This window comes from Nicotiana attenuata, unplaced genomic scaffold (genome assembly GCF_001879085.1).
Source record: "Nicotiana attenuata strain UT unplaced genomic scaffold, NIATTr2, whole genome shotgun sequence".
In the NCBI taxonomy this organism is placed as follows: Eukaryota; Viridiplantae; Streptophyta; class Magnoliopsida; order Solanales; family Solanaceae; genus Nicotiana; species Nicotiana attenuata.
This window is the reverse complement of record NW_017672068.1, coordinates 156931-175907: the sequence shown is the minus strand read 5'-3', so window position 1 is coordinate 175907 and position 18977 is coordinate 156931. Positions and strand designations below refer to the sequence as shown.

Here is an 18977-nt window from a genome sequence, read left to right as displayed (position 1 = left end):
GGGATGGGGAACCATGAATTTCCTGTATAGACCCTTAATAACTTCTTGCAATTCAGGTTTCTAGTTCATCTGGATCTGTTGCTCACCAAGAAACTACTGATACTAATGGGTCAAACGTAAAGGTTGAGAAAGTGTCATGTAATGATCCGGAAAATGAAGAAATTACACAAGGAGAAGATGCAGCTAACATTATTCAGGCTAAAGATACATCTGTTGCATCAGTTGAGGAACTTCAGAGTTTCGTTGGTGGTGCTGATATTAAGGTGTTTTGCATACTATCTGAAACTTCATTCTTACTAACGCCATTACAGTATTGTCATGTAAAAGCTTATGATAAGTACCTATTATAATTTCTCATTGGAATACAGGGTTTAGAGGCTGCTCTCGAGAAAGCCGTGCAGCTTGAAGATGGTGAAAAGGTCACAAGGTATGCATTCAGGGTTGAGGACATGATTCTTATAAAGCAAACATGTTTTGCGGTGATGTTTAACTACATTTTACAAATTGTATGACAATTTATAACTTTAACCAGAGGAATTGAGCTCGAAAGCATGAGTCCTGGACAGCATGATGCCTTACTTCTTTTCCGAACCCTTTGCAAGGTTTGCATGACTTGTTATTGATGCAAGGTAATTAGGAAATCTGTGGACTTTGTTTTGATAGAAACGAGTTTGCAGATGGGCATAAAGGAAGACAATGATGAAGTTACTGTTAAGACACGCATTTTGTCCTTGGAGCTACTTCAGGTAAGCATTCTTTTACGGCATGTTTGATCGTTGTTTCCTATCGTTTCCCAATGTATCGTTTTATATTGTATTTTATTGTGGTGTTTGAAATGATGTTTGGATAGATTGTATTCTTTATAGTTGTTAATAACATTTTTCTTGCTTGGTTTGACTGTATTGCACTGTACAATAACTACTAAAAATGCCCTTAATTACTGTAGATGTTGAACTTATCAACGATTAAAAACTAAAAAAATGATGATCTTTGTCAAGAAAGTAGCAAGGAGTATAACACGGCAAAGTTTTATTAATTATGTCTAAAGTGTTGTACTATACCCTATTTATATACAGTGATTACATAATAATAGGTATCTACTTCTCGATGTGTGATACTATATATTACTAACTATTTAACACTCCCCCTAAAGCTGGCACATAAATCATATATACCGAGCTTGTTACAGATGTAACTAATACGAGAACCAGTAAGAGACCTAGTAAAAACATCTGCAAGCTGATCATTTGACTTCACAAACTTTGTAACAGTATCTCCTGAGAGTATCTCTGACAAAGTGACAGTCGATCTCAATGTGTTTAGTCCTCTCATGGAACACCGGATTTGACGCAATATGAAGAGCAACTTGATTATCACACACCAGTTCCATCTTGCTGATTTCTCCAAACTTCAACTCCTTGAGCAACAACTTGACCCAAACTAGCTCACACATTACCATAGCCATGGCCCGATATTTTGTTTCAGCACTAGATCGAGCAACTACATTCTGTTTCTTGCTCTTCCAAGAGACCAAATTACTTTCTACTAGAACATAATATCCAGACGTAGAACGTTTATCAGAAGGTGATCCTACCCAATCAGCATTTGTGTACCCAATAATCTGCTCGTGGCCTCGATCCTCGAATAGTAATCCTTTGCCTGGAGCTGACTTTATATACTGAAGAATGCGGACAACTACATCCCAGTGACTATCATAGGGAGAATCCATAAACTGACTTACACACTCACAGGAAAAAAAAAGTCAAGTCTAGTCACTGTGAGGTAATTCATTTTACGAACCAACCTCCTATATCTCGCAGGATCGCTAAGAGGCTCCCCCTTTCTTGGCAGATTCTTAGCATTCGGATCTATAGGAGTGCCAACAGGTCTGCAACCCATCATTCCTGTCTTCTCAAGAATGTCTAAGGCATACTTCAGCTTTGAAATAACAGTACCCGAACTAGACTGAGCGACCACAATACCTAGAAAATACTTGAATCTGCCCAAATCCTTAGTCTGAAAGTGCTGAAAGAGATGCTGCTTCAGATTGGTAATACCATCCTGATCATTGCCAGTGATAACAATATCATCAACATAAACCACCAGATAAATACATTGATTAGGAGCAGAATGCCGATAAAACACAGAGTGATCAGCTTCACTACGAGTCATGCCGAACTCCTGAATAAATGTGCTGAACTCGGTGTTATTAAAGGTGAAAAGCGCCATAAAAGCTCTAAGGTTTGTTGGGGCTTTAAGCGCAAACAAAGCGTAGGCTTTAATGAAGAAAGCCGCAATTGGAAAAAAAATACAAATATGTATGTGTAGTCCAAGACTAATATCTATAAACATGAATACCAAATATATGGACAAAGAAATTGAAGAAATTTACGATAAAGTGAAATATCAATTGTTTAGTGTTGACTTTTCTGGATTACACTAACTGGCTAGGAAAAGTATGCCTTAGAGCCTTGATGATAACACTAAAGCGTCCGCTGAGCGAGGCGAAGCGCTCAACTTGTTTTGAGCCTCGCTTTAGTGCTTAAGCGCGCCTTTGATAACACTGGCTGAACTTACCAAACCTAGCTCGAGAAGATTGTGTCAAACCATAGAGGTGACCTGCAAAATCGGCATACAAGACCACTAGACTCCCCCTTAGCAACAAAACCAGACAGTTGCTCCATATAAACTTTTTCCTCAAGATCACCGTGGAGAAAAACATTCTTAATGTCTAACTTAAACCGAACAACATCCATAGACAAAAAGAGGGAAACAAATGCTACTTTAGCCACGGGAGAGAAAGTGTCGCTATAATCAAGCCCAAATATCTGGGTGTACCCTTTTTCAACAAGATGAGCCTTAAGCCAATCAACCTGGCCATCCCGGCTGACTTTAACTGCATAAACCTAACGACAACCAACAGTAGACTTACCTTAAGGAAGAGGAACAAGCTCCCAATTGCCACTTGCATGTAAAGCAGACATCTCGTCAACCATAGCATGTCACCATCCTGAAAGATAGAGTGCCTCACCTGTAGACTTAGGGATGGAAAGGGTGGACAAAGATGATAAAAAGCATAATAAGGTGATGACAGGCGATGGTAACTTAAACCGACATAATGGGGATTAGGATTAAGTGTGGATCGTACACCTTTTCGGAGTGCAATTGGTGGACTAGGATGAGACAAGTCCACAGTAGGTGCAGAATTTGATGCAGGACGTGAATCATCTAGGCCTGATGCTAGACGTAGACGACGATGATAAGTCAAGAGTGATGGCCTTGTGACTGGGGATGTAGGAGGAGATTGTGAATACATAATATTCGACAAAAGTGATTTATTACCCGAGATATGATCAGAAGCTCTTGAGTCCATGACCCACGGTCCAAGAGTACTAGACTGAGAAACACAAGCAAAAGAATTATCAGCAACAAGAGTATCAGTCTGAGCAACCGAGGTTACTTGTGGAGTTGTCTGCTTACTTGGTCGATACGGAAGGAACTCATTATATTCCCCTTTAGATAGAGAAAATCCCTGATTACCTGTAGTCTCAGTTTGAGCAATATGAGCGTTTCTAGGTGGTCGACCATGTAAAGAATAGCACACTTCACGAGTGTGTTCAAGTTTATTATAATAAGAACAATTGGGTCGAGATCTCCCAAAACGACCTCCTCCTCGTCAATTCTCTATAGCTTGAGATGTCTGATTTTCCATTTTCTGAGATGCGAGAATAGAGAATCAACAGTTGGTGGTGAGACCATTGTGTGACTGGGTGGCGCAGCAAGACGGAGCAATCGAGAGAATAGTTAGGGACCGAAGGACTAGCCAAAATTTGGTCTCTCACCGAGTCAAGGTCATTAGGCTGTCCAGCAAGTGTAAGAACTAGAAACATTTCTATGGTTGCTTTTGTTATTTTTCAATACTAGCAGTGACTGATATCAACTTCTCAAATTCCTCCATAACTACCTGCACCTGTCCCAAGTAGGTAGACATATCCAATTCCTGTTTCTTTAAGTTTGTCATCCGAAATATCACATCATAAAAACGAGATGTCATTAGTGTATAAAGTACGCGCCTTCTCCTAAACTGAATATCATGTCTGGAATGGACGAAACAAAGGCATTATCTTGGAATTAATCGATCGCCACAACAAACTACATAATTGAACATCAAATTTCTCCCAGAGTGCTTTGGCCTTTTCATCTCCATCACTAGTCTTCTTGGCTAGGTGATCTTGAACACCTTGACCCTTGCACCACAACTCAACCGAAGAAGCCCAGTCTAAGTAGTTTGAACTTCCCATTAAGGGTTCCGAAGTAATCATCAAACTTGAATTTCTAGAACCCGTGCTTTTAGAACCAAAAACACCAAGTCCCAAAGACATTGTTGGACCAAATAGCACAAACGATGAAGAACAATAAAAAGCTCAAAGGAATAGTGAAGAAAAACACAGTTTCTCGCCGGAAACTGAACCGTCGTCGGAATCTGCAAATAGTTGTCGGCAAATACAAGAAGTTGTCGGAATTTGGTGTAACTTGGACTGGTAGGCTCGGAATCACCTCGCGAGCCAACTGTCCCAAAGGAGTTTCGCCAAAAATTGGCTGGAAAAGGGCTCACGTGCCAACGCGTGTGGCAGACGCGTTGCCGGCGCCAGAGGTTTTGGCCGCGCGTGACGGCGCGTGACGGCGTGTGACAGGTCTTCTGCCGGAATGGTTTCTTGGGCTTTGGTCGCCGGAGCCTTCCTAGCATGTTGGTGGTGTTGGTTTTAGCACAACACTCACCAAAAAGGAAGTGACACAATCAGATCTAAATAAAGTCACCGGAAGTTGATGCACAACGACTGTCCGATCTTTTCCGGAGTTTCTCACGGGTGCTCTGATACCATGTGAGAATTATAACACGGAAAAGTTTATTAATTATGCCTTGGGGCGGCAAACGGGCGGGTCGGGTCGGATATGAGCGGGACAAAACGGGTAATTTAAAAAACAGATAAATTATCCGACCCGACCCGTATTTGAGACGGATAAAAACGGGTTTTTCCGGCGGATAATATGGATATCCATATTATCCCTGGCTTCTTAAATATGATCACTCATGAGAGAATTCCTAGTCTTCCAAACTTGAGGAACTCCAATTTGAGGCTTTACAAATGTAAAAGTTAAATACATTAGTTATCCATTGGTTATCCATTTGGTTAGCCATTTTCTAAGTGGATAATATGGTTCTTTATCCATATTCGACCCGTTTTTAAATGGTTCATTATCCAACCCATTTCTTGATGGATAATATGGGTGGATAACTGTTTTCTTTTAACCATTTTGCCACCTCTAATTATATCTAAAGTGTTGTATAATGCCCTATTTATATACAGTGATTATATAATAATAGGTATCTAATTCCCAATGTGGGACACTATATATTACTAACTATTTAACACTCCCCTATAGCTCATTTCAGTCTCGATGGGCATATCATGCTTTTTGATCACATTTCATGTTGGGTACACTAGGTTTAAGTTAACGTGCAATTTTGTTCTGAAAATATGAAAGTTGAGTTTGCAAACTCATTTTTTGAAATCGTCAGAACAGACATTGCCTAAAAACTTGTAAAAACAGCGTTTGCAATCTAAAGCTCGCTGGAGATAGACCAGAAATAACTAGGCAACTTACTGTAGTAGTGTAGTTATGTCACCACTAACACTAGAAACATTAAGAAAATATTAATTATTTAACGCAACCTGTTGTTGGAATGTTATAGTTCATTCAGTCTCTCTTTTGTGTTTCTATTATTAGCTACACAAAACCAAATCTAGAGTGATAGATTGGGCTCTCCATTTTCCATAACCAATTCAAGGCTAGCAAATCAAGTCCCTAAAAGAAAATCAGAAAAGCTGCAGTTGTCCATTCTGAAGCGAACCAGAGCAGTAAGGCGATGAACTCCAAACTGCACAACATGAGAAGCGAAGGCTTGAAGTTGTAAAGTGAAAGCGGTTTAACACAATTGCTATCTTGTTTGAAGCTGGGAATATGTTAGTTCGTAGTCCTAAATATAAAAAGGAAAAAAGAAAAACATTCTCATATATTCAGTTCTTTGATCTACTTAGGAAACTAGGAGTTGGTGGTTGACTTATCTGAAAAAATTTCAGAGAATATAACTAGGATTTGCTGTAAATTCACCAAATACTTTTTCCATTTTTAAAATCAAGTATCACTGGAAAGGCTGTCAAATTGGTTTAATTTGGTTCCGATGTTATTGGCGACCTTCAAAATGCTTTTCTAGCCCTAAGTACGTTTTACTGGATATCTTTTTAAAGCATTTTTCTTGTATAAATGTTGGCATCTTCTGTTCCATCTTGTTGTCTATTTCCTCATCACCAAGATCCGTTCCAGTGTCAATCTTAACGTCATACCCTTGACCTCTTAGGTGCAGTTGACAGGATTCCTCGTCTTCCACTAAATATTTTGCATAATCTAATTTGCAGGGTCTTTTGGAGGGAGTTAGTGACTCTTTCACGAAAAACTTTCAGTTTATGGACTCTGTCAAGGCTTATCTTTCATATGTTTTACTAAGGGCATCAGTTTCACAATCACCTACCATATTCCAGGTTAGAAATTTTGCTTTCTGAAACTATGCGCCCATGCTTTTGATGTCTTTTTTCTTTTGGACTCTTCGATGTTTAAATCACTAATAGTTGTGCACATAATTTGACAGTATGCTACAGGAATTTTCTCCGTCCTTTTGTTGCGATTCAGGGAATGTCTCAAGGTATGCTGTGTATGCACTTCCTATTGAAGATTGAGGTATATATTTCAAAATTTTGAGAGGTTTGCAAATTAAAAAATTTATTTTCAGGGTGAAATTGGCATTTTCTTTCCCTTAATTGTCCTACGTCCACTGGATGGCACAGATCTGAATGCGAAAATAAGTGTTCCACGGTATGATTTTTGTTTAAATGAGAATAGTTTCTAATTACATAACTGTTATACTTGATTTATTAACCTCATTGTGCCTTTTCCTTTTTCCAATAGATAGATTTACACCAAACTATGCGCGGGATACTCAGTATTCTCAATTTTCATGTTGTTTATGACCTTTATACATTTGAAGGACAACACAATGATGTTGCTAAACTTGACTGACAACACTAAAGTAGAAAAAATATATTCAGAGATGTAATAGTTCAACTTACCATCCAATCTCCCATAGCAGCTTGGATGTACACTAAAGGTTCTCGTCTCGAAAGGAGCTTGACATTAGGCTCCATAGGCGAGTCAATTGACAGATGCTCAATCATGTTGGTTTCCTTTATGATGTCCAGAGCATATTTCTCTTATGAGATGAGCATACCAGATTTCCTGATATGTCCAAAAAGTATTTAGTTGTTCCAAGGTCTTTGATCTGGAAGTGAGTAAAGTGCCTTGGTGTATCAAACTTTCTTGGTCATCTCCTGTAATAACTCTCATGTACACAAACAACAACGTACGGAAACCGACCTTGTGTAGAGTGTTGATATAAAATGGTCTGATCCAAACTTTTCTGAACCACAGAATTGAAATATCCAACCTAGACTCTTTCAAATTATGGAGTGACCGTTGCCTTCACATACTAGACCGTTCTTTCCTTAGACACAAAGTTAGATGGTTGCTCCATATAGACCTCTTCCTTAAATGTTACCTTGGAGAAATACATTCTTGATATCATACCAGTAGAGATGCCAAATGTAGTTGCTGGCTTTGCGTGCTACCACGTGGATAGTTTGGAGGGAGCCGGACAGGAGCCTTTGACGGAGTGGAGAACTCCTTTCACCTTTGTTTGATGTATATTTGTGCTCACAGGATGCATGTACCTGGTGTGGTGCCATCAAATATATAACTTCTATAATCATGATTACACCCCGAATGCCATACTTGTACAAAAAGTTAATATTCGGGATTTGTGAAAAAAACTGGCCTGTGACTGAAATCTTATCCAAGATAATGTGTACACTTCCATTCAAACACGTAAAAGAAAAAAAAAAGACACATCATATAAGCGGGCTACGTCTGGTTTGCGGTATAGAAGTAGAAATTTAGAGGTCTGATTCAACCTGTATATTTAGGTTGGGATTTCAAGGTTTTATATTGTTTTGTAATGTTTATATGTTTTATTATTGTTTCGAGCTAGGGCTTAGGTTTTTTCTGTTTTTTGATAAGTTGAAGTGATTATTAGTAGCAATTAAGCAGTTATAGTCATACTATAGTGTTTAGAGTTAGCACTTGAGTTTTCTTTTTAAAAAATTTTGACAAGTCAAAAGTGTAAATTTAGCAATCTTTTTAACTCAAAATATTTGAGGAAGTTCAACTATATTTGTAAGTATGAGCCTCTAAAGAGTTTCTCTAGTTACTTTATGCCTCATGGCTCAGACGAAACGAGTCAGCCTTTTGTAGATTCACTTCCCCATGCTGTGTAGATTTACATGGGAAATATAATGCTTTTGGTATTTATCCTTTCTTCTTTGCCATTAAGAATCTTCTCCATTATCTACTGCACCACAAGATATCATTTCCATATTTTCTGCTTACTTGAAGATTTTAGATCATGTGTTGTTTCTTAGTAGACATAACACATGGTCAGCTTCTTTGCCATTTTAATAAGCTTAATCAATAGCAAAAGATAATAGATTCCCTGATAAAGATGATAATCAGACAATCAGAAATTAATTTGTTACCAAACAATCAGAATTCAGTTTATCCATATAAACATATCAGCTCATCTACACTGTTGTTTAAAGCTATTCAAATTAATATCTTTTGTTTAGCACCCAGGAAAAAAATCTCGTGCCATTATTAAACAAAATAGATAGATGGATTACCTTGTTCTTGTGTTAATAACCACATGCATGCAAACTAGTACAACAACATTAAAGTCTTTGTCGTAACTGTTTTTACAGGATGCTAGAGAAAGTTTGCAAGAATCCTCAGATGCTTGTTGACCTTTATGTGAACTATGATTGTGATCTCCAAGCACCTAATTTGTTTGAACGAATGGTCTCTCTCTCTCTCTCTCTCTCTATTTCTTTCTCTGAAAGAGGTTGGCTTTGCTATATCTTTGTTTTGTAACAACTGTATGAACTAAATATCCTCCCTCTATGTGTTTCTGTTATAGGTTACCACATTATCTAAAATTGCACAAGGGACACAAAATACTGAGCCAAGTTCAGTTGCTACATCCCAGATAGCATCAATCAAAGCATCTTCTCTTCAGGCATCTCTTTATAATACCTTCTTCTTGAGTTATCGGTGGAATTTCAATATTATACTTAACCCTTACACTTTCGTTTCTGATCTCGTCCTTTACAGTGTCTTGTAAATGTGCTAAAATCTCTTGTCGACTGGGAGAAGTGTTGGACAGAGTTAGAAAGGCTGCACAACAGGAATCAGTCTTCTGAAGAAGAAACTTCAAAAGGAGACCCTGATAAGATGAGAGACGTGGATGATTTACCTAGTAACTTTGAGAAATTGAAGGCCCACAAATCTACTGTTGAAGCAGCTATATCTGAAGTATGTCTTTTTGGCCAATTCTCACCGAAAATTATCAGCCTTTGAGGCTGCTGTTTTACTATCTATTTGGATAAAGTATCTATTTTGCTGCGTTTTGCATACTGGTATGTGCTTGGGCTGGACTATTAGTGTTTGGTTTCTTCTAAATAATGCAGTTCAATCGAAAACCCACTAAGGGAATTGAACATCTAATATCAAATGGGCTGGTTGAAAACTCACCTACTTCAGTTGCTCAATTTCTCAGAAGTACTCCTAGCTTGGACAAGGTAAAAGTATCATCAATGTCCTTTGTGTTCCCATTTTGCCTTTTAATTGACTTGAATAGAAATTCTAACTATACTGGAGTTTCAGGGTATGATTGGTGACTACTTGGGCCAGCATGAGGAGTTTCCTGTTGCTGTCATGCATGCTTATGTTGACTCAATGAATTTTTCTGGAATGAAATTTGATTTGGCAATTCGTGAGTTTCTTAAAGGGTTTCGGCTTCCAGGGGAAGCTCAGAAGATAGATCGCATTATGGAAAAGTTCGCAGAGCGGTAAGGCATTTATTTGAAGTTCCCAATATCATTAAGATGTTGTCCTTTTCTGAATACATTATGCACATGTTTGCCGAGCAGTGTGAATTTGTCCCTGTTTTTCAATCTTTGATATATTGTCCTTCTGTGATATACGTTTGAAAGATGAGTAACCACTAACAAGATAGGACTGCAGAGGATAAACAAAAAAAACAAAGTAATTGAGAGTCTTTGAACATGATTGATCTCTTCGCCAGCTCATACTTTTTGTCTTGAAGAAATATGGATCTCCTTCTGCATCATGTTTGATTCCTCAAATAAACTGATCTATGGAGTTCTGCCTAGTGCAGTAAACAAGTAACAAACCTTGTCATTTATCAAAAGAAAAAACTTTTCTAGAAACGTTGATGTTGTGGTTGTCCTTTGTGGCATAAGGGTTAGAGATTAGAACTATTTTTGTGGACAAACATGTATCTGAATTTATGTCATGTTGAGTAGCAAAAATTGGGGAAAATAAGTGCCAATGATCAAAGTAAGTGCCAATGATCAAAGCTGTTCATTCTAGATGAGGATTTGAAACTGGTATATACTTAGCCACTTGGTTTCTGTAAAAGGTGTTTCTGAAACACGTGATGGATAAGTTACTTGCTCTGGTAATCCATATCTATCACTCATGACGATGTCTATTGACAGTTACTGTGCAGATAATCCTGGTCTATTCAAGAATGCAGACACGGCGTATGTTCTAGCATATGCAGTTATAATGCTGAATACTGATGCTCACAACCCGATGGTCTGGCCAAAAATGTCAAAGGATGATTTTGTACGTATGAATGCCACTGATGAAGCAGAAGATTGTGCTCCAAAGGAACTTTTGGAGGAGATCTATGATTCAATTGTTAAAGAGGAGATAAAGCTGAAAGATGATCCCACTGGCCTCGCGAAAAGTAGCAAGCAGAAGCCTGAATCTGAGGAGAGAGGACGCCTTGTCAATATTCTCAATCTTGCACTGCCTAGAAGCAGATCTTCAATTGACCCAAAATCCGAAAGCGAGGCTATCATCAAGCAAACACAGGCTATTTTCCGAAATCAAGCAGGAAAAAGAGGAGTCTTTTATACTTCACATAATATCAAACTTGTACGTCCAATGATTGAAGCTCTAGGGTGGCCGCTGCTTGCCACTTTAGCTGTTCTTATGGAGGAAGGAGATAATAAAGCACGTGTTGGTGTTTGCATGGAAGGATTTAAAGCCGGAATACACATCACACATGTTCTTGGAATGGACACCATGCGATATGCATTTTTGACGACTCTTCTTAGGTAATCTTTGGCCGTGTCTGTTAATTTCACTCTTTCAGTATAATAAAGAGTTATAATCAAGGCTGCTTGGACCAAGTTAGTATTTAATTCCCAAAGTTAGCTTTTTTGTCTTCTAGATTCTGGGCAGGGTCAGGTGGAGTGGATTTGGTGATGGAGGAAGATAAAATTTATGCTTTCCAGATTAGATATTGAAACAGCTTTTGCACTTTCATTGCAGACTTAATCTTTTACATGTACCAAGGGATATGAAAAGTAAAAATGTGGAAGCACTACGGACTCTGTTGGCTATATGTGATTCAGATGCTGAAGCTTTGCAAGATACATGGATTGCGGTGCTTGAGTGCATTTCCCGGCTTGAGTTTGTAGTAACTAATCCTTCAATGGCAGCAACAGTTATGCAAGGATCTAACCAAATTTCCAGAGATGCTCTGCTTCAATCTCTTAGAGAGTTGACTGGAAAACCTACAGAGCAAGTGTTTGTGAATAGTGTTAAACTGCCCAGTGAATCAGTGGTTGAATTTTTCAGTGGTTTGTGTAAAGTCTCAGCTGAGGAATTAAGACAATATCCTGCACGTGTTTTCAGCTTGCAAAAACTTGTTGAGATCAGCTATTACAACATGGCTCGCATACGATTGGTAATAGCTCCACCCATTTAAGTGCTACTAGTGTTGGGTAAATTTTTGACATTGACCTGATAGGTGATTTGGTTGTACTATTTAGTTATCCATCTCTTTACCTCTTGTTGCCTAGTGCTACAAAACACTAATGACAAATAATGGTTAGTTCAGTTCTAGATTGTGGGTCAAGGGATGATTATATTAAAACTTAAATGTATTAGAAATATGTAATTTATTGTGCTTGTGGAATTATTCTCTTTGCCCTTGATTTACTTAGGGGTCACTAACAAAATCAACAATTTATTATACTCATCAATGTAGAGTTCTAATCTATTCTTTTCATGTCTTCTTATTTCAAATGAATATATATTTGAATTTTGTGACGATTGTACGTGTCTTTGGTTGTTTTATTCTGCAGGAGTGTAATATATTTGTTCTACTTATCAGAAAAAGAGTGCAATATATTTATATTAGTGCCAAAGTGCCAAAGTGGAGCTCACTCGAATGTAGGGCCATCAATGCATTTCAATCTTTTTTTAACACGTTAGAAAGTGAAAATTGGACCAATTTTACTCTTCTGCTATGCACTTCTTTATATATTTTGCAGAGACAACAGGAACATGAAACAACTAGCTTGGAATCCACTTGAAATGGAAGCAATTATTTTGATAAAAGTGATAATGTTGTAAACTAAAAATGATGGACGGGAACATTTTTAACAAGTATTAATTTATTTGAATAGAAAGTTTATATCTTTTGTTAGCAATGGTGTCCACACCGACTTGCTTGCACTTCGACTATTCCATATGGTACTTGCTACCTCGCACCAGCAAAGCTATTTGGTATACATTTGCTTTTCTGAATATTAGTTGATTTATTTGATTCGTAAAGAACCTTATGACTTATGAGCAAAAGTGGGTGTGTTTCCACCTCTAATAGCTAATTGGATGACTAGTATATCTTAATTCTTTGAAGTTCATTTAGCTACGGCGCTGCATCTCTTGTGGCACAATAGGAATCAGCTTAATATTGATAACTAGATGGTGCATGTTTTTGTAAGTGCCAGTGAATTAATTCATTGATGATATTCGCCTCGCATTTCCCTAATATGTTGTCTATAATGTCTTTCCAGGTTTGGGCAAGAATATGGTCTGTTCTGGCTACTCATTTTATTTTTGCTGGGAGCCATCCTGAAGAAAAAGTTGCTATGTATGCCATAGATTCTCTTCGGCAACTTGGTATGAAGTATTTGGAGCGCGCTGAACTTGCCAATTTTACCTTCCAGAATGATATTTTAAAACCGTTTGTCGTTCTTATGAGAAGCAGTCGAAGTGAAACTATAAGGAGACTCATTGTGGATTGCATTGTGCAAGTATGTGTGCTTCATTTCTTTTTCCTTAGTTTCTTGTCTTACTTTTGTTTGAAAATATACTAATTCCTACTTGTTAGCAGATGATAAAGTCAAAGGTAGGAAGTATTAAGTCTGGTTGGCGAAGTGTGTTCATGATATTCACAGCTGCTGCAGATGATGATCTAGAGCCAATTGTTGAAAGTGCTTTTGAGAATGTTGAGCAGGGTATGGATCGGTTCATTCTATTTTAAAATTTCTTCTGTATGTTTCTCACTTTTCTATTCCATTATGGAAGATTTAGTTGTAGTCTGAACATTGAAATAATCTTGCAGTTATATTGGAGCACTTTGATCAAGTAGTTGGAGATTGCTTCATGGACTGTGTCAATTGCTTGATCAGATTTGCAAATAACAAGACCTCTCACAGAATCAGCTTGAAAGCAATTGCACTACTTCGCATTTGTGAGGATCGTCTTGCAGAGGTTTGTCATCCGAGCTTCCACCTACTTGTCGATTCCATTTTCTTTGTTATTTTGTCTTCAATTTATTGTTATAAGTATGTAAATATGGCTTATGCCAGCTGATTTTCTGCGTAACGGGAACCAAGATAATTGTGAAAATTAACCTTAAATTTTAAAATGTTGTAAGAATTACTATAGTGGAGTATCTCAGAAAGTCTAGCTATTTTAAAATGAATAAAATTTATCTAATTATGAGAAATGGGATACATGCGATATTTTTGATAACTCTTTTCAGGTGTAATATGTAGATATCTTCTCTTATTTTAGATAACCGTCCACATGCTTGCGATTTAACGCTCAGTTGAGTTTTCAATGCTCTGTTATTCCCTATAGAAGTTGCATAAGTTTATGCTGATCTTACTCGGTGTGGAAATGAATTTCAGGGCCTTATACCCGGTGGTGCTTTGAAGCCCGTTGACACCAGTGAAGATGTGACTTATGATGTCACCGAGCATTTTTGGTTCCCAATGCTTGCTGGTCTATCTGATCTGACCTCTGATCCTAGACCAGAGGTTAGAAACTGTGCACTTGAGGTCCTATTCGATTTGCTGAACGAGAGAGGTGGCAAATTTTCATCTACGTTTTGGGAGAACATTTTCCACCGTGTGCTATTTCCCATTTTTGATCATGTAAGACATGCTGGAAAAGAGAATCTGAGCTCTACTGATGAATGGCCGCGTGAAAGTAGCATTCATTCACTCCAACTGCTGTGCAACCTGTTCAACACTTTTTACAAGGTATGATGATTGTTTGCTAAAGAATGGGTATATTACTATCATGTTTATTAGCTGCAACTTCTGAAGGCCTATGTTGCGCAGACTCTCCAAAATTCTGCCGCAATCCTCCAAAAATGCACTACTTTTGGAGGAGCCGTCACGCACCCGGCGACATTTTTGGAGAGTCTGAGAAACATAGCCGAAGGCTAGATTATCCTAAATTGTTACATATAAAGTGGTCAAGTCCAATATCTGACCGTCTAAATGAGTAATTATTTGCGAAATGACTTGGGTATGTGTTACTGAAATGTATGATTGGCATCTTCTAACTCGTTTGTTATCTCCCAGATCGTACTATGCGGGTGTGTTTCCCCTTTTATGTCTGTGTTGTTTTGTCTCTTCCCAGTATGCTTTAGCATTTGTATGATATCTAATACCTTTCGACTATTGTAACCATGCACTTGCATCATATCCTTTGTCCAGCGTTCTCCAATTTAGATGTTTGCTTCATTGTGTAATCAAGTATTTGTATCACTTGATAAGCATGTTGCCCGATTAACCAACGTCTAGCTTAGTTACATTTGAAACTTTACTAGGCTTTACTGGTGTGCCAATTGATCTATAAAACAAAACTAATGTGTCAATCCAAGTACTTTGTACCCATTTGGTGGACCTCAACCTTTGCGAACATAGATTGCTTGTAAACTCGGCCTTCTTATGCCCCTTTCCCGGGGAAATGTTGTCTTTAATTTTGTGAGCCATATGTAGCTTACCTTAAGTTGCTTACTTATTGAAGTGTTGGTCGAAGATGCTTAAGTTTCTGATCAAAGGAAACAACATAATTTAATTTTGTACATCTGCTACAATTTCCTGCCATCCATATAGAATATCATGGATTGCTTTGGAATAGTATTACGAGAACTGTTGAAGATGAATTTGAACAAGAAAAGTTTAAGCTTTTCTCTTTTGTTGACCACGATAAATAGTGCCATGAGCTGTAACTTGGAAAGAAAGGAGTGCTACTTGCGCAATGACTACTAATGAATTATTCATGCTACTACAGCCAAATTCACCTTCTCTCAAGATCAAGGTTGTGCTAGCAGCATGTTCCATTTGTGATGCTTGTGCTTAACTCCAAAAGCTACTAATTCGCTTTTGATCATTTCGGGTTCTTCAAGCTTACTTCACTCTAGTTGTTACCTTCTAAAAAAAAAAAACAAAAAGCTTACTTCTCTCTCGTAATTGCTTGAGAACGTTAGAATGTCTAGGGACATACATGTTCCTATTTGACTTAGGCAAATTTGCGGTCTCACTACTTACGGAAATTCACCTTCAATTATAAATGGCATGTGCATAGGTGGATTTTGATGGAGGAGGTTCCACTTCGTTGGTTTTTACGGTTTATAAAGATTCATTTGCTTTTTATCAAAAACAAGTTTCTATTGCACGTCCCGTCAAACTCAAGGTGGTCTAACAACTTCAGTTTGCAAATAAAAACCAGAAATTTAAGTTGAGTATGTTGGAAAAAATTACTGTTGAAGGAACAGTAGTTTTGGATAGTATTATTGAAATAGTATTGCCAGAACAAAATTGACTTGGTGTTGCCATAAGACCAAGCCGTGGCGCTACCATGAAATCATGAGATATGACCAAACTTGAAGACATGTATGATGATATGACGCTAGCTTGGCCATGGTAGTTTCTTTACTGCACAAGGACATGACACTAATGGGGATGAAGTGGTTGTTGACTCAAAAGATGTGGGCTTCTAACTGGAACAATGTAGACTACTGACTTGACCTGTCAACTGACTTATATTACTAATGTGATATGTTGGTTGACATAGTTTCATAACTAGACAAATGTATAGTATTTGCTTGTGGGTCAAATGAGGTGGAAGGATAGCATTAGCCTTTGACAATTCATGTTGCATAAGGCACGTAGAATAAACCCCGGAAAAAGATGCTGGAAAACATGGTAGGAAATGGACCAGAATAGTAATGTTATATAAAGAGAGAAACTTTGGTTGGGCGATGCTGTAAGGCCTCCTCCAGTAAGAACGTTAATTGGGTCTCTACAAAGATCATTGAAACTTTGATACCATGTGAAAAGCAAAGAGAGGAGAGAAAATCTCTGCATGCAAGAGAGCTCCTTATACGGAAGTTGAGCTACATGAATATGGAAAGTTTCCTAGTTTGTTGGAAATTTCACTTATTAGACATGATCATTGGGAATATTCGACCAGAATATTGTAGTGGTTCTCTTGAATTCCAATAACACGCAAATTGGACCTGTTTGGGAAAAAAAAGAAACACATAGAAATTAGCAGTAAAAACAACTCAGAATAAGTGATTTTTGAAAAGATTGTCTACAAATGTTTTCAAAGTACAGGTACGTGGGATTTACTTTTCTAATGAAATGTAAGATGCTCTATCTTGAAGTCTTTTTATGATGGTGCGGGGAGGGAGTTGGGTCAAGGTGGTGTACCAGAGAAGGGGCCAGGTGTGTGATAGGGAGGAAGGGAGCTCGGTTAGGGGGGGGGGGGGAGGGGATATTGTTACTTATGGAAGTTAAGATTCTTTCATGGAATGTGTGGGGGATGAATGACCCAAACAAGGGCCATCATCAAAGTGGGAGTTAGAGAGTGGGGTGCCAACCTAGTTTGTTTTCAGGAGACGAAAATGGAAGTTTTGTCGGATGCGATTGTGAGGAGTGTCTGGGGAGGTAGTTGGATGAAATATGACTGGGTCCCAGTAGCGGGAAGTGCCGGGGGCATTCTTCTTATGTGGGATGAGAGATGCTTGGAGGTAAAGGAGATTAAGAAGGGATTTTTTTTTAGCAGCTCTTGTCAAAGATAGAGTGAGTGGGGTAGAGTGGGGATTTGGGGGAGTGTACGGGCCGGTAGGAGAATGGTCCAAGGTATCTTTCTGGGAGGAATTGGTGAATGTTATGGGGGAGTGGGATATTCCATGGGTTATAGGGGGAGACTTTAACATTATTAGATTCCCGGAGGTGAGATTAGGGTGTAGTCTGATTTCGAGGGCCATGGAGGAGTTTTCTGACTTCATCAATGATCACTTTCTCATTGACCTTTCTCTGTTAGGGGAAAGGTTTACTTGGGCCAGGACGGAGGATTCCAACTCAAGGTCTAGACTTGATAGATTTCTGATATCGCCCTCTTGGGATGAGCTAGTGCCGAATATGCTGCAGATTCCTTTACCTAGGCTGACTTCGGATCATTTGCCTATCTTGCTAGATGGATGTAGAGTGAGGGGGGTGCGTGCTGCTTTCCGATTCGAGAACATGTGGTTGAAAGTGCCAGGATTTGGTGACAAAGTGAAAAAATGGTGGACAAGCTACAGGGTATCGGGGTCACCTTTATTCCGTCTTTAGAAGAAACTTAAATTGCTCAAGGGAGATATTATTAGGTGGAATAAGGCAGTTTTTGGGAGGGTAGAGGTTAAGAGGGAAATAGTCGAGTTAGCAATAGCTCAGAAGACTAGTTGGCGGCAAAAATCAAGGGCGCTCTGATTAAAGGAGGGGGATTCGAATACCATGTTTTTCCACAGGGTTGTGGTTGCAAATCGAAGGAGAAACTTCATAGAGTCCTTAGTTGTGGATGGGGTGAGAATTGAGGGAAAGGAGGAGGTAAAAGGGGCGATAGTGGGATTTTATGAGAACTTATACAAAGAGGAAGTTAGTTGGAGGCCTACTTTGGGGGAATAGAGTTCAACCACATAGGGGAGGGTGACAGTGAACCACATAGGGGAGGGTGACAGTGAGTGGCTAGAGAGGGCTTTCGAGGAGGAGGAGGTGCACGAGGCTGTGTCGAGTTGTGCTGGTGATAAGGCCCCCGGGCTTGATGGTTTCTCCTTGGCCTTCTTCCAGCTCTGTTGGGACACCATTAAGGGGGAGTTGATGGAAGCCATTGAATACTTCCACGTGAATGGTGTTTTCGAGAGAAGTATCAATGCTTTTTTTATTAAGGTGCATCTTGTATCAGAGACTACAAGCCTATTAGTATCGTGGGGAGCATTTGCAAGATTATTTCTAAAGTGCTACCCAATAGACTCAAGAAGGTTCTTGACGTGTCTGTTTCGTCCCCCCAGAATGTGTTTGTGGAAGGTAGGCAGATCCTGGACGCCGCTTTGGTGGCAAATGAACTTGTAGACTCCAGAAGGAAAAATATAGACGCTTACATGCAAGTTGGACCTTGAGAAGGCTTTCGACCATGTCAATTGAGAGTTCCTGGATTTCATTATGATGCGGATGGGGTTTGGGGTAAGATGGAGGGGATGGATCAAGTTATGCATTTCCTCCGTCAAATTCTCTGTCCTGGTTAATGGTAGCGCGCGTGGTTTCTTTGCCAGCTCCAGGGGTCTCAGGCAAGGTGACTCCCTA

At 38.8% G+C, this 18977-nt stretch overlaps 1 protein-coding gene across 1 annotated transcript in view; it reads left to right on the top strand.

Moving 5' to 3' along the window:
- LOC109211643 (brefeldin A-inhibited guanine nucleotide-exchange protein 5) overlaps nt 1-18977 on the top strand; it is a 57105-nt gene that overhangs the window by 21496 nt on the left and 16632 nt on the right. The window contains exons 8-25 of the mRNA XM_019375194.1: nt 57-263; nt 369-427; nt 533-602; nt 678-746; nt 6480-6602; nt 6710-6763; nt 6851-6933; nt 8928-9024; nt 9143-9241; nt 9337-9537; nt 9693-9803; nt 9889-10073; nt 10746-11372; nt 11590-12007; nt 13122-13361; nt 13442-13565; nt 13673-13821; nt 14244-14597. Of these exons, the coding sequence (XP_019230739.1) occupies nt 57-263; nt 369-427; nt 533-602; nt 678-746; nt 6480-6602; nt 6710-6763; nt 6851-6933; nt 8928-9024; nt 9143-9241; nt 9337-9537; nt 9693-9803; nt 9889-10073; nt 10746-11372; nt 11590-12007; nt 13122-13361; nt 13442-13565; nt 13673-13821; nt 14244-14597 (3270 nt within the window). The remainder of the gene's footprint in view (nt 1-56; nt 264-368; nt 428-532; nt 603-677; nt 747-6479; nt 6603-6709; nt 6764-6850; nt 6934-8927; nt 9025-9142; nt 9242-9336; nt 9538-9692; nt 9804-9888; nt 10074-10745; nt 11373-11589; nt 12008-13121; nt 13362-13441; nt 13566-13672; nt 13822-14243; nt 14598-18977) is intronic.